The sequence below is a fragment of the Lupinus angustifolius genome, chromosome LG02, assembly GCF_001865875.1.
Source record: "Lupinus angustifolius cultivar Tanjil chromosome LG02, LupAngTanjil_v1.0, whole genome shotgun sequence".
Taxonomy (NCBI): Eukaryota; Viridiplantae; Streptophyta; class Magnoliopsida; order Fabales; family Fabaceae; genus Lupinus; species Lupinus angustifolius.
The window spans coordinates 13,652,661-13,667,113 of record NC_032010.1 but is presented as its reverse complement, the minus strand read 5'-3'; the positions used below and the strand labels follow the sequence as shown (position 1 = coordinate 13,667,113).

Here is a 14,453-nt window from a genome sequence, read left to right as displayed (position 1 = left end):
ATTTGAATAAATTGAGCATAATAAATATGTTAAAATATATATATATATATATATATATATATAAAGAATAGATTAAATATATTAAAATTTTAATAAACATTTTTAATATTATCTAGTCATATAGTCATGCTCGCCACAACTCGCAAGTTGCTTAGGGCAGATTTTGGCTTCATTTTAATCCGAATACTATATACATTATGCCTATTTTTTTTGGTATTTACTAAAAATATCTATTCACTTCTTTGAGTAAATAACTAATTGATTTCGGGTTGTATGACTAACCCTCCCAAGTATCACTTACAATAATTACTCTTAACTTTTTGATAATCATAAAAATTTAACATAATCTTATTTCATTAAACCACGATGTGACATCTCTAAATTATGTACGGAATAGAAAGTTACCAATAATAATAATTTTATAAATAAACACATAAATTTAATTGAAAAACCTTGACTCCTATCGACTATTCTACTGGTTCCTACGGTAACTACATCACATCCTTTCAACCAACCATCCATCCCTCTTTAGTCTTTACCACTCACTTCAGAGTCCACATTCTCCACTTTCCATTTATCTTTCTCTTTCGCTCTCTTCTTCTCAAAGAGAGAAGAAAACAGAAAGTGAAGTCCACCATTTCACTATGGACGCATCATCGCAACTCGTCTCTTGCAGAATCCACCCCTTTCATCATCACTACTCTCCTTCCCGCCGTAACAACAACCTCTTTCCATTTCAACGCCGCTCCAACCGGATTTTCGCAGTATCCACCGAACCAAAACCTAAAACCAAAACCGCTCCGTCTCCACCGCCTAAACCCGTCAACGGCGTCTCCACGGTAACTTCAAATTCAACGATTCAGTTCCTTCTGTTGAATTATAGATGATATTTATTATTAGAGTAATCATATATCCTTCCACCAAATCCTCCTACACCAGAAAGCAACATTTGTTGCTTATAAACTGAATGTTAATAAACAAAGTATCATTTTGTGAAACATGTTACTTTTCTCGTGGTGTAGAAGGTTTTGTTATTATTATAACGTGGAGTATTTTGATTGGATGGAGGACAGAGAATTGGAGATGTGTCGAAAGAGATAAAGAGAGTTCGAGCGCAGATGGAAGAGGATGAACAGTTAGCGAGTCTCATGAGAGGTCTACGTGGCCAGAATTTAAGTGATTCACTCTTTGCTGAGGATGATGTTCAGCTACGTCTTGTTGAGGTTCTCAATTAAGTTTAATTACTTTCTTGTTTCTGTAAATTCATATCAATATTTAATTGTAGCATCAATTTTAAGAGCAGCTGATATTTTCAGCTTCTGAAAACTATGGTTCGGGGTACCGGTTCCGGTATATGATATGGTTCGTCACTTTTTATATTATTGTTACAACACTTTCTTTTATAAAGAACCTGATGTATGTGGTATGCTGTAGGCTAAATGTGTGAACCATGTAACTATGTAACTATGTGCTAAACAAATGGGGATGTGTAAACATGGGACATTGCCAGTGAGAGGTGATACTAGTGAATCTTATCACTTCACTCTTATTTTAATGATCATGATTATAACACAAATAAATTCTATTTTTAAAGTGTCATGTGGCTTTTAAGTGTTTTAACAATTTAAAAGTGTTTTAAATTTGTGGCTCCAATATTGTTGTTTTTTGGAGTGTCTACAGCTGCAACACGATCAGACTGGTCACATTTTTTTGCGGCAAACTCAACATAACCACAATCACTATTTAAAACTATATATTTAACTCAATGGTCAAGATCCAGTCTTCTGGCACTCTCATAATAGCAAGTGTTGCTTGTGGTGTGTGGTATTGGATTGAATTCCAAATCCCAATATAATTTGGTATTTTGTACTTTGTGTAGGTAGATGAAAGTAGTGAATTTTTGCCATTGGTGTATGATCCTGACAGCATTTCTGCATATTGGGGAAAACGTCCACGTGCAGTTGCAACACGCATTGTGCAGTTACTATCTGTTGCTGGAGGTTTTCTTTCACGTCTTGCCTGGGATGTGATTAACAAGAAGGTTAAGGAGGTAATTCTTCAATACGCTGACAGACTGAGCAGCTTACCTGCATTAATGAGGTTTTTCACCTTTTAGTTTTTATTTTTTGTTTTCTGTTTATTGTTTTTAATTTCTCTGCTTTGGAGGATTTCTCATCATAAATAATTAAATATATTTACGCCAAAAAATGAAAACCATTTCATATGAGTGCTTGGTTTATGTCGTTGTTACTCACTCCTGTAAACTTGTTGTGTTATTAAGTCGATGTACCAAAAAATAAATAGTAAATCAACTTTCATACTTGTTTACAGAATTTTATAGTTTTGTATTGAATGGCTTAGGCTTGTGCATGTTAATGCATAAATTTATATAAGCTTCTTATGAAATGTGTACCAGTTTATTTATATTTCATAGCCATTGTTTAAAATGCAATTTTGAGTTTAAATTGTGGTTGTTCTTTTGTGCTCTCTCCATAACCAGAATGAAGTTGCTAGGGCCATTGAACTACGTGAAATAGTGACCTCTTTGGGTCCAGCATACATAAAACTTGGGCAAGCATTGAGCATTCGGCCTGATATATTGTCACCTACAGCAATGACAGAGCTGCAGAAGCTTTGTGATAAAGTAAGCTTGTTGCTCCTTCTTCCCATCTCCCTTTTCTTGCTTTCTTATTTTCTTCATATGCCATTGTTTCCATTTTGAAATGAATAGAACTGTCACACACAGCAAAGTATAGGGAAAATTGTGAGTCAGACACAATAATATGACAACCTTGATTTCTTGGATACTAAGAAAAACTTGATTTGCTGGACAAGTGTGATTTTTATCTTTAGGCACTTCCAGCAGTGCGAAAACAAGACATTTAAAACTTAACATAGTTGGACTGGTAGATATTTAATGTTTATGTTCTAAACTCTTAAACTGCATACTGCATTAGTTCGTTTTATCTTATTTAGTTAGAATCAAGACAAGAATTATATCTAATGTACTATAGCTATTGGATATTATTAGCTGTCATGCAATCACATGATTTCTGAAATGCTAAGTTATTCCCTTTGCTGAGGTTCCTTTGTTTTTTTGGGTGGGCCATTAAAAAAATGTGAAGGTTCCTTCATATCCAGATGATATAGCTATGGCTCTGATTGAGGAGGAGCTTGGACAGCCGTGGCAAAATATGTATTCTGAACTATCAACTTCTCCAATTGCTGCTGGTAGCTCCCGTGACAACCAGTTGAATATATTACTTTCTTAGTAGAGAAGTATAGTCTCTCTTTGCTGTTTTTTAAATTTAATTAATCAACAGATATTTATTTTCTTTTGAAACCTATGCAGCATCTCTTGGACAGGTATATAAGGGCCGCCTAAAGGAAAATGGAAATTTGGTAGCTGTTAAAGTGCAAAGACCTTTTGTTCTTGAGACAGTTACTATTGATTTATTCGTTATTAGGAACCTGGGTTTGGCTCTTCGAAAGTTTCCTCAGGTAAGTTAAATTCTTTTGAGGAGGCACTTGAAGTCCTATCTGTTTATTTAATTGTCACATCCTTGAAGCAGCAATATTAGTGACACTAACTTAGTTACTCATTATCCTTCTATGATCCAACTTCTTGTTCACCTAAATATTTTTTAGGTCTCTGTAGATGTGGTTGGGTTGGTTGATGAGTGGGCTGCTCGATTCTTCGAGGAGTTGGACTATGTGAATGAAGGTGAAAATGGAAACCGGTTTGCTGAAATGATGAGGAAAGACTTACCACAGGTTAGTCTGTCTGGTACTTTTAATTAGTTATCATTTTTGACCTTTTAATCATGTGTAAAGCATGTTCGGTTTTTCCACGGTCCAGACCTCTTCTAGATTGTTTTTTGCTTTTTCGCTGTTTCGGTTTTCCAGGTTGAGTTTTACCATGAACTGAATAATGTTGAAATAATTTTAAGGAAACCATGTCTACTAATGCATGATGGGAGAATAGTTATTTATTTGTCATTTTTTCCTTAATTATGTTTGGACTGTTTATGGATGTGATATGTGGACGTAGATACATGAATGCTAGTGGGATAGTGATTTTTGAGTTTGTACTTTCCATAATGTAGAAAAACCTTCAAGATTATTTTTCCATTGTGCGTGCACTCTAAATAAGGTGATGTTTTTATTTGATGGTAGGAAAATTGAAAGCAAAAAAACAAGACTGAGTCTTAAAACCTATCATAATGGGATTATATAGCCTTTTATGAAGGCTTCACATCTAACAATGGACAAGGCTCCAGTTGCATATGCCTAATGTGTATGTGGTCGACTGAGAATATCAGGCTTGATTTTTTGGCCATGAAGTTACAAATTTATGCAACTAATAGGTGTTTAGCTTTAAAATGATTGTTTATGTTACATCTTTTCATCAATATCTGCAAGCAGCGCTGATGCCATTCAAATAAACAAGTCAACAAAAATGTCTGGATAACATGTTTGTCAAAACTTTATTATCTTTTAGAGGTGTACTTGTACCTAATTAATAATTATATGAATGGTCACAAGGAGAATTTTCTTGTTTCTTCTTCTAACAGTTTTAGTTTCAGGTTGTCATACCAAGAACCTACCAAAAATATACATCAAGGAGGGTTCTTACTACAGAATGGATTGATGGAGAGAAGCTGTCACAGAGCACAGAAAGTGATGTTGGAGAACTTGTTAATGTTGGAGTAATCTGCTATCTAAAACAGGTAGTTTATGTGTTTTGTTTTACAAATCTTTTAGATGGCATTAGAATCAGAGAGGACTAACATTTTTTTGATGCAGTGATTTCATATCATCCGTCTTATGTATCTGAGTGTTTTTACTGACAACAATTGTTTATGAAAAAGTTCTACTCATTTTCATTGTATACACCAATAAAACACATGTTGTAATACTCAAATTTTAGTTCAAATGCGTATATGGTATTGTGGCCATTGCAAGACTGACAGATAAACCTAAGAAAGTATTGATGTCTAGTAAGTACCTTCTCGCCAGTGATGGATCCAGGTGTAGTTAAAGTCGGGCAATTGCCCCCACCAAGTTTATAATATTCTCTATGATAGTTTCCCCTTAATGTTCACATATAATTTTAATATTTTTTTATCACATTAAACCCCAAAAATGAGTTTCATTCACTGATTGTTACTCAGTTCTCTATCAATTTTTCTGTTTGAGCTAGTTTAAGTACTGGTGTAATTGATTTTGCATAAGTTCTGGATGTAGAGTTAGTGCCCATTTTACTATTAGTATTTGATATTTTTGTGTACAAAAAATTTGTCATAGTTTTAATACTATAACTTTCTGTATTTGTATGCTCCACAACTTAAATTTTCTGAGTCCTCTATTGAATCTCACTAACCCTGTATAAATTTATTTTAATTCAGCTGCTTGATACTGGATTCTTCCATGCTGATCCACACCCAGGGAATTTAATCCGCACTCCTGATGGAAAACTTGCTATACTTGACTTTGGTAAAAATCAATTTTGTTTAGTATGAAGTGAAATACTGTTTTGATTATTTTCCCCTTATGAGCAGGAGATATAAATATAGCCTTTTTATTATATTTACTGTCCTTAATTTGATAATACTTGTTGGTGAATGAAATATTTTAGGAAAATGTGATTATTTTCTTCATGTATCAGTACATAAATATAACCACAAGGGTGATTTTTTTTTATAGACCATTTATCTTCATGTTTTTATTTCTTAGTTTTCCTTTTTTTTATTATCCGGAATTTAAAATATCCAGTAGGTTTCAAAATCCAGAGCAGACAATTAATTCAATTTTTTTGTTGGTTACTGTTGGACTAGTTGAACTTAAACCAATGGTCAGATAAGATTTAGAATAATGTCTTGTTAGTTATTTATGAGATAAAGTCCTGGAAAATTCTTTGTACAAGAAAAAAATAATATCATTCTATCTATTGATGAAATGTTTGCTAGATTATAAACTAATTCTAATTGTATTAAATTAAGGTATAAATGTATATTTAAAGCTGGAAGCATTTCAACAAACAAAAAGTGCTGAAAACTTAACATATTTAATTAATGAAGTTTTGATATTGTGTATTTTTATAAATTATTTACAATATAATTTCAGGATGTGAATAGTAAAAATCAAAATGGTAATCTATTTTTCAAACACATCCAAATAATAAAGAACACTTTCATCAGTTAATGATGAAATTTCATTTCACCTCATCTCATGGTTCACCCAAAACAATTTATCTTATGGTAAACTTAATTTGCGGTTTTCCTTTTAGCATGTATTTTTTCTCCTTATATGAATATAGCTGCTATTGTGTAATATCGGAATCATGTCTGAATTTTTGCATATTGTTTGGCCTATCTTTAAGCAAGTAGAAAAGTGCACTTTGTTATTAGCATCTTTGGCTATCTTTCTTCATAGTGGTCCTGTTGTCATATCAACTATGTTGCTTTTTCGTCAAGCTACTCTTGATTAACTTGAAATACTTTAGTAATTGTTTCACTATCTTAAAAATTGGGGTATATGATGGAAGTCTTTTGTTGCACACAGGTCTTGTTACCAAATTGACCGATGATCAAAAGTATGGAATGATTGAAGCAATTTCTCATCTCATCCATCGAGATTATCCAGCCATAGTTAAAGACTTTGTTAAACTGGGTTTCATTCCAGATGGTGTCAATTTGGACCCGATCTTGCCAGTTCTGGCCAAGGTCTTTGATCAGGCCTTAGAAGGTGGAGGAGCAAAAAATTTCAATTTTCAGGAGCTGGCATCTGATTTGGCTCAAATTACCTTTGATTATCCTTTTAGGATACCCCCATACTTTGCCCTTATAATCAGGGCTATTGGGGTTCTGGAAGGGATAGCTTTGGTTGGAAATTCTGATTTTGCCCTAGTTGATGAGGCCTATCCATATATTGCACAGGTATAATATACTGTGGTATTTATTTTTTACTTGTTGGCACATGTCATTTTGATCTCTGACTCAGCAACATATGTACATGGAAATATGATAAGGAAATTCTCAGAAGTACGAAGAATTCAAAGAGTATCAAGGAAAAACAGGGAACTCTAGAAATGAAAGAGTTCTGAGAGGGAAACTAGTATTGAGAATCAGAGAGGGAATTATAGAGAGGGGAGGGTGTTACACAATGATTCAGGATAGTTGTTTCAGCTCCTAATTAACTACCTATAGTAACTGAATTTGGCAGGAACAGCTGTTAGTAGCTTCCCAATTCAGTTTATAACAACTACCAAATGCTTATTCTATCTGTAATTTTTTCCTTATAAATATAACTCTAAGGCTATGTTTGGGAGTTATGAGGAGAGAGATCAGGGGTAAGGAGGGGGGAGGAAGGGAAGGAGAAAGGAAGGCAAATCAAGGAAAAACTCTCGTTTGTTTGGAAGTGTGAAATTTAGATGGGGGTGGACTAAAGTAATGATAATGCAAGAATATTGTTTTACTCCCTTTAAAAATCTAATTAACAATGGGAAATGGAAACAAATGTGATTATAAAATTTTACTAAAGGCATTTAGATACTTTGACATGTCTCCAGAAAAACCCCAAGTTCTTCATTGCATATGCTTAATGTTGGGCTTGGGCTATGGTTTCTATCAGATTGTATCATGCAATGCATAAAAAATGTAGCCTGTGGCATTTTGATTGGACAAAAAATGTTATGTTTAGCGTCTGCAAATAAAGGGATTCCATTGTCTTAATTTGAAGTGCTCCAATTTTAGAGGAGGACGTATGAGGGAGGAATAACAACTTCATTTGTCTTAAACTTTTCATCTGATTTTTTTTATAACTGCCATTGTTGACAAGTTTGATACTTGATAGTTATGATCACTAACACAAAATATTGCATTTAGACTGTATAACTAATAGCCTTGAACACTGAACCACTAGGATTTTGCAATACTGCACTGCTAACTAGCTTGTGCAATGTCTCAATTTAGATTCCTCTGAATAAACTAAGTTGACCTTAATCATGTTCACTGACAGAGACTCCTCACTGATGAGTCCCCTCGGCTAAGGAATGCCCTACGTTACACAATATATGGGAAATCTGGAGTTTTTGATGCTGAAAGATTTATTGATGTCATGCAAGCCTTTGAGAATTTTATTACTGCTGCCAAAAGTGGAGGTGGAGAGGAGTTGAATGGCAATATGGCTGAACTTGGGATTATGACCAGTCAGTCAGAATATCTCTTGTCTGCATTCCAGCCTGTTATGCCTCAATCACAGCAGCCTGTGCAAACAAGGGCCGCTTTAGCATTTTTGCTGTCTGATAGGGGGAATTTTTTCCGAGAATTTCTTCTGGATGAGGTACTTTCTAGAACCACTTCAGAAGATTTTGGAGTATGTTCGGAAAATGATTGTCTCACCTTATCTACACCACTTCTACACGAGTTAATGATACACAAATTTGAGGTTAACATTTATTGTATGCTTAATATTGTCTCACAAATTTGAGGAAAATGATTGTGTGGCACCTTTTTACACCACTTCTACCATAGTTGACTGGTAAGCAATTACCACAATACATGTTAACCATAAATTTATATGTTGTTAGTCAACAATTGACATTATTAACTACAAATTTGTACATCATTATCCAGTGTAGAAGTGGTGAGAGAATATCATTGTTGATATGTTAATTTGCAGCTTTTATTAAATATATCTTCCTATCTTGTTTACTTCAGATGTCTTTCTAGATGTGAATTTAATAATTCTTCTCTTTTCATATGAGAGTACTGAGCATTAACTGATTGTATGAGCAGATATATAAGTAGGAATTTGTATGAGTTTTTTAATTCGACCTGTGAACATGTTTATATACTACTTTCATGAGAGGAGATAGATAATTCATTTTAGAATATCCTAGTAGAAGCATATGCCTACATCAAGAACCTCAGACATTTATTCATCTAAAGCAGCTTCAAATTTTTCTCCAAAATCAGATATAATGTTCATATCTAGTTTACGTGTGGTTTTTGCTTTCATCCTATGTCCTTTTTGAGGCATTTATGGTATACACTATAATGTTAGATCTTGTCTTAATGAACTAATGTTATTGACAAACTGCATCTAAGGGTCTGTTTGCGAGTTGTATTTTGGAGAGGGAGGGAAATGGAAGGCTTCATAGCCATGAAATACACTTGTGGAATAGCTCTGAAGCCTTTCCTTTCCCTTCTTTCCCCTCCAAAATACAACTCGCAAACGGACCCTAAGGGTTAGTTTGGGAGTTGGATTTTGGAGGGGAAGGAAGGGAAATGGAAGGCTTGACAGTCATCTCACTAGTGTATTTCATGGCTCTTAAGTCTTCCTTTTCCCTTCATTCCCCTCCAAAATCCAACTCCCAAACTAACCCTAAGTAATTGAAGTTTGAATGCTACTACTTCAGTTCTGTGCACTTGTTGAGTGTACGGGTTTCTAAATAGTTGATTCTCACATCATTTCTCGTGGAAAGCAGATTGTTAAGGGCATTGACGCCGTTACAAGGGAGCAACTGGTTAGAATAATGTCATTACTAGGAATTCAAAATGCAACCCCAGTTTTCAGCATGGTACCTACCATCGGACCCTTTAGGCCCGCTGCTCTTATACCGACCATAACTGAAGAGGATGAAGTTATACTGAACAATGTCCAGAAAGTGGTTCAGTTCTTGACTGCAGGAAGTTCATTATCCAGGACATCTGGTCAGGTAATGAAGAATTTACAGATCTTTTTAACAACAAAAGTGCATATTTGTTCTTTGAGCTCATATTTATTTATCTATTTGTTTGTGGATTGCCGAAGGCTTTGAATATTCCTCAGATTATGCAAGAACTTCTCCCAGTGTTGCCGAGCATATCTGTTAAAGTGCTTCCTGAGATTGTTAGCCGATTATCTTCTCGGGTATTTGCACGATTGATACGTGATGCATTTTTGTGAGAGAATGATGCATAACTTGCTGTTTAAGCTTCCACACAATTGTGTATATTTGAAAGAAATGACAAAACCACAATACGAGTATATATATAACTAATGTTGTTAACTTTGTTGCTTATGGTTGCACAAAGATTGTTAGATACAACGAGTCTAAGACACTCATCACGTTATACCATTTAATCTATGCCAAGTAAGTTAATTGAGTTATTATAGTTTTTTTCTTCCTTTTTTTAATGTGTAGATCGTGGATCCCCACCTTGGGACACATTGTAATTGTTTTACATTGACTGCACTATTTAGAAGTCAGTTTTTCCATAACATGCCATGATAGTTTCATTCTGTTACAGATTTTGCATCTGCCATGATCGTGTTATATAATTTCATACTCGAGTGGAAAGAGCAAAACAGCACTCAAATTGATTGTTCTTTAACTATCGCAAGATGTTTAAATATGTAGCAAAACATAATTTTAAAACAAAATTCAAATTATTTACAAAAGTTAATGCTAAGTTTTTTACGTTACATTTCTATTTTTTTGCGTTACATTGATTAATTAATGCTAAGTTTGGTGAAAAGATGCTTCTACTAGATCTTTTTGTTATTTTCCATATTTATCTTTAAACTTGTTCTTTCGATTTCTATATTGGCAACCTCTTTAACGCCTGGTTAAAATTTTAATTGATTCACATTCCAAATTTTATTAGTGAAAGTCCTTTTTCACTCCTATCCTACCAGTGACGGATCTTGATCAAAATTTTAGGAGGAACAATAATATTTAATTTTAATTTATAATTAAAATTAATTGAATAACGAAAATATAAAGAAACATAGGATGAGATCGGAGATAAAATTTTCAACTATTTCTTTTTTAATATAAATCATTATATTGTTAGCAAGAAATTAATCTTCTATGTTACTAAGTAATTTTGTTTAGTTGATTTTATTGCCGAAAATGATATTTATATAGTAGTTGAACCATAATAGATAAAATAAGATGAATTACTTCGTAATGCAAGATATGACTAATAACATATGGTACAAAATTTTCAAAATTGAATGGCTAAAGAGACCAAGAATAAAATGTTGACATTGCAATCTCAAACTAATTGATTGCTCAATGAATAGAAATTTTCGACAAAAAAATATATTATCAATATTAAATGACTTATAAGTATCATTAAGATATATATTATTAATACATACAATAATTTCTTTCATTAAGTGTATACTGATTATGAACTTATATGAAATCATGTTATTATAAGCAACATTAACATTTAAACGTGTAAGAGAATTTGATCTATTATGTTAGTTTTTAAAAGAACCACACAAGTTGAACTATATTTATTTATCAAACTATAAATTAAAGAAATATGTGAGTTCCAATTAGTATATTCTTAAAGACATCATTGATGTGTAGGTAAAGGGAGTACATCTGCTCCAAAAAGTGTGTAAAACTCTATGTGTCACATTTTATAATTTAAAAGTTTAATAATTATGTATTTTTTCTGACCAAACACAACAAGTGACATAAGGAGTGACACATTTTATAAAATAATAGACGTGTTCCTGAAGGGAAAAGGTAAAACAAAGTATTTAATAAAAAATTTAAAAAAAATCTAGGGGGGCAGCTGCCCCCACCTGTCTCTTCCAAGGTCCGCCCCTGATCCTACCTCTACCTACAATTTTAGAAGACATATCATCTACTTGGCCAACTCGATGGGTTCCTTGTGAATATTAGTGCAAAAATTGTCTCACATGTAGTTTAGGGAGTTTTAATTTTTAGTTAGCAAATAAATCTTGTCATTATCTTGGGAACATTTCATGTATGTTGGAAGATGGTGCTTATTGGAAAATTGGTGATATCTATCATGTAAGCTAGGCTTTTCCAAGTTGCCCACCATGTACTAAGTGTGTGCAAGGCCCATTTGAATTTAAATTCAAAATGGTTTTATGATTAAAGTTGCTAAGTCGTGTCCAGACTTGGTTCTAGGCGTGTGGGAGTTAGTTAGGAGTGAGGAAATCATGCTAGGAGATAAGCTAGGCGTGGGGTGATGTGTAAGTGTTCAAATTAAATTCAAACTCTTGCCACCTATGAGGGAGAGATTCTAGGCTTGTTCAAGCTCCATGCTAGGCATGTGGGGATGTGCTAAGCGTGGGATTTGAAATTCAAACGGTGTGATCAAGTTGTAGCAGGCGTGTGGAGGTTGTACAAATATCCAAGTTGAATTCAAACTCTATGCTAGGTATGCGGAGATATGTTAGGCATGAGAATTCAAAATACAACCATGTGACCAAGTTGTTCCTTTTTGAAAGGTGATCATTATGCAACTGTGTGGACAATCTATGGTGTTTTAATTCAAATTTCAAGTGCAAACTATATGGTAAAATCCTTTGGAGATTGAATGTAAATCTCATTTGAATTAAAAATTCAAACAAGACGGGTGGTCAAATCTTTTGGGTTAGGCGTGTGCTTTACTTCCTTGATAGGAAGTTCATTGAACCTAGTCTTATTTTTAAATTCAAGTATAGTTAGTTAGTTTTTTATGTTTTTTCTTAACTAATTTTGTGGAGCCAAGTGGCCAATCACAAATTACTTGTATGTATCCTTCCATTCATGAATCAAAACTTTGAATTTGATTTTGGAATTGATTTCTTTTAGTTGAGTTTGTTTCCTAAGAACCCTTGGCTGAGCCAAGACCTAGGACTTAACAAACATCCTTTGTTTGTAGCGTTCTAAGGCTTATTGTCATTGGTGTGGTGTCTTAACATTATTCTTGTCAAGAATTCTTTCTTGTGTCGAACTTCATTGACTTATCAACAATTTTGCTTGTGGCGTCTTCCCCTTCATTCCTTAACCATTCCTTTTATCCAAACATACACAAAACCATACACACCAAACGTTTCACCCCATATCCCTACACACAACCATACACAAACCAAGTCATACAATTAAACCATACACCAAAAACATGGACATTGATATACAAGTTACATTCCACGAGCCAAATAGAGTTTCAGGCAAGAACGATCCTACAGAAAAGCCAACCACCACCCTGGAGGTTGTCATCACTATTGCACCACCGCTCTACTCTCTTTTGCGACTATTGTTATCGCCACCTCGACCTAGTTACATGGCTCACGTCTTCCCTTTCTCTGTGATGCCTAGTTTTTCTCCTACCATGTATAAAAATTGATTACTTAATAAAATACATAATACAATAAAATAAGAATGTGGGTTCTAGACTTCTAGTGTAATAAAGACAAAGGATAAACTTGCCATTTTCACATTTTAATGTATTGTTGATTTGTTTAATATTAAATCGATGAACTTGCTTTCTCCCAAAGGATAAATCGAGAAAAGGTCCGAAGGCAGGAGACATATATGCTGGGAATATTTTGTTAGAGTATACAATGCCAATATTTGCTTGAAAATATTTTTATAAAAAATGCTACATGTATATATTTGTTGTACTATATATTATATATATATATATATATATATATATATGTATATATATATGAAGTTTATTAGAGTGAATGACATGTTAGGGATGTGTATCAAAAAAATTGTCAAAAATTATAACTTAATTCAGCTTTTAGAGTGGATTCTTGTTAGCAAACTACTATATACATAATATAGAAAGAGAAAAAGTATAGAATGTAAGAATATTTTACACTACCACTATATTGTCAATACATAAATACATAGATAGATATTTCACTCATATATACATACATGTGTGAACTCAATTGCATAAAGTTTATTAAAATTGTGTCTTTATTGTTTTCAACTAGAAATTAAATAGACATAAATAATCGTTCTGAAAATTGTGCCTTTAGTTGCAATTTGATACGTGATCAATGTAATCAAAAGTCTTAAAAACAATAAAGTGAAGGAGCTTGGGTAAAAAATGGGAAGCTATTAGACATTAGATAAAAAGGATTTATTCAAATTCATAATCATAATCAGTGATTATGAAAATTTTAAAATAATATGCTAATACAAAGTAACAATAAATTAGATAGAAGAAATGATATTTTTTATGGAATTAATTAGCTATTTTCTTAAAAGGCATTGAACAAATTGTAAAATTATTTTTTAAATTTACAAAAAATTTATGCAATAAAAACTGGCCATGGTTGGATAAAAGGCAAGTGTTTTACAATGTTAAGATTAAGAATGAGGAAAGATAAAAATTTCAATTTTAAATTGAATTACATTACTTTGGGATGGGTTCGGGATAAGATCTTTGTTCTACCAAACCCGAACCCAAAAATTAAATACGGGTAAAACCCGAACCTGAACTCAATCACATTGGATTTCCCTGTTAAATTCGAGTGGGTACCCATAGATTTGATTTTCATTGTCATCCATAATTAAGATGACAGGTTCATGCATTGATATGGCTTACTATCTATCACTTGTATTGTATGGCGTGGAAGATCATTATGAAATATAAATGAGAGGCTTAATCTATTAATCTATTAATTAAATAATATAA

At 33.2% G+C, this 14,453-nt stretch overlaps 1 protein-coding gene across 1 annotated transcript; it reads left to right on the top strand.

Moving 5' to 3' along the window:
- LOC109336263 (uncharacterized protein sll0005) lies at positions 515–10,174 on the top strand. Its single transcript, XM_019572763.1, has 13 exons — positions 515–839; positions 1,074–1,223; positions 1,880–2,050; positions 2,501–2,644; positions 3,126–3,231; positions 3,353–3,501; positions 3,649–3,774; positions 4,587–4,730; positions 5,409–5,496; positions 6,565–6,938; positions 8,020–8,343; positions 9,491–9,721; positions 9,817–10,174. Exons 1-13 carry the CDS (start codon positions 645–647, stop codon positions 9,949–9,951), a joined length of 2,337 nt encoding a protein of 778 aa, XP_019428308.1. The 5' UTR covers positions 515–644; the 3' UTR covers positions 9,952–10,174.

Coding starts and splice junctions, on each gene's coding strand:
- LOC109336263 (XM_019572763.1), top strand. CDS start 645: ATGGACGCATCATCGCAACTCGTCTCTTGCAGAATCCACCCCTTTCAT. Junction 840..1,073: donor CCGTCAACGGCGTCTCCACG/GTAACTTCAAAT, acceptor GATGGAGGACAG/AGAATTGGAGATGTGTCGAA. Junction 1,224..1,879: donor TTCAGCTACGTCTTGTTGAG/GTTCTCAATTAA, acceptor TACTTTGTGTAG/GTAGATGAAAGTAGTGAATT.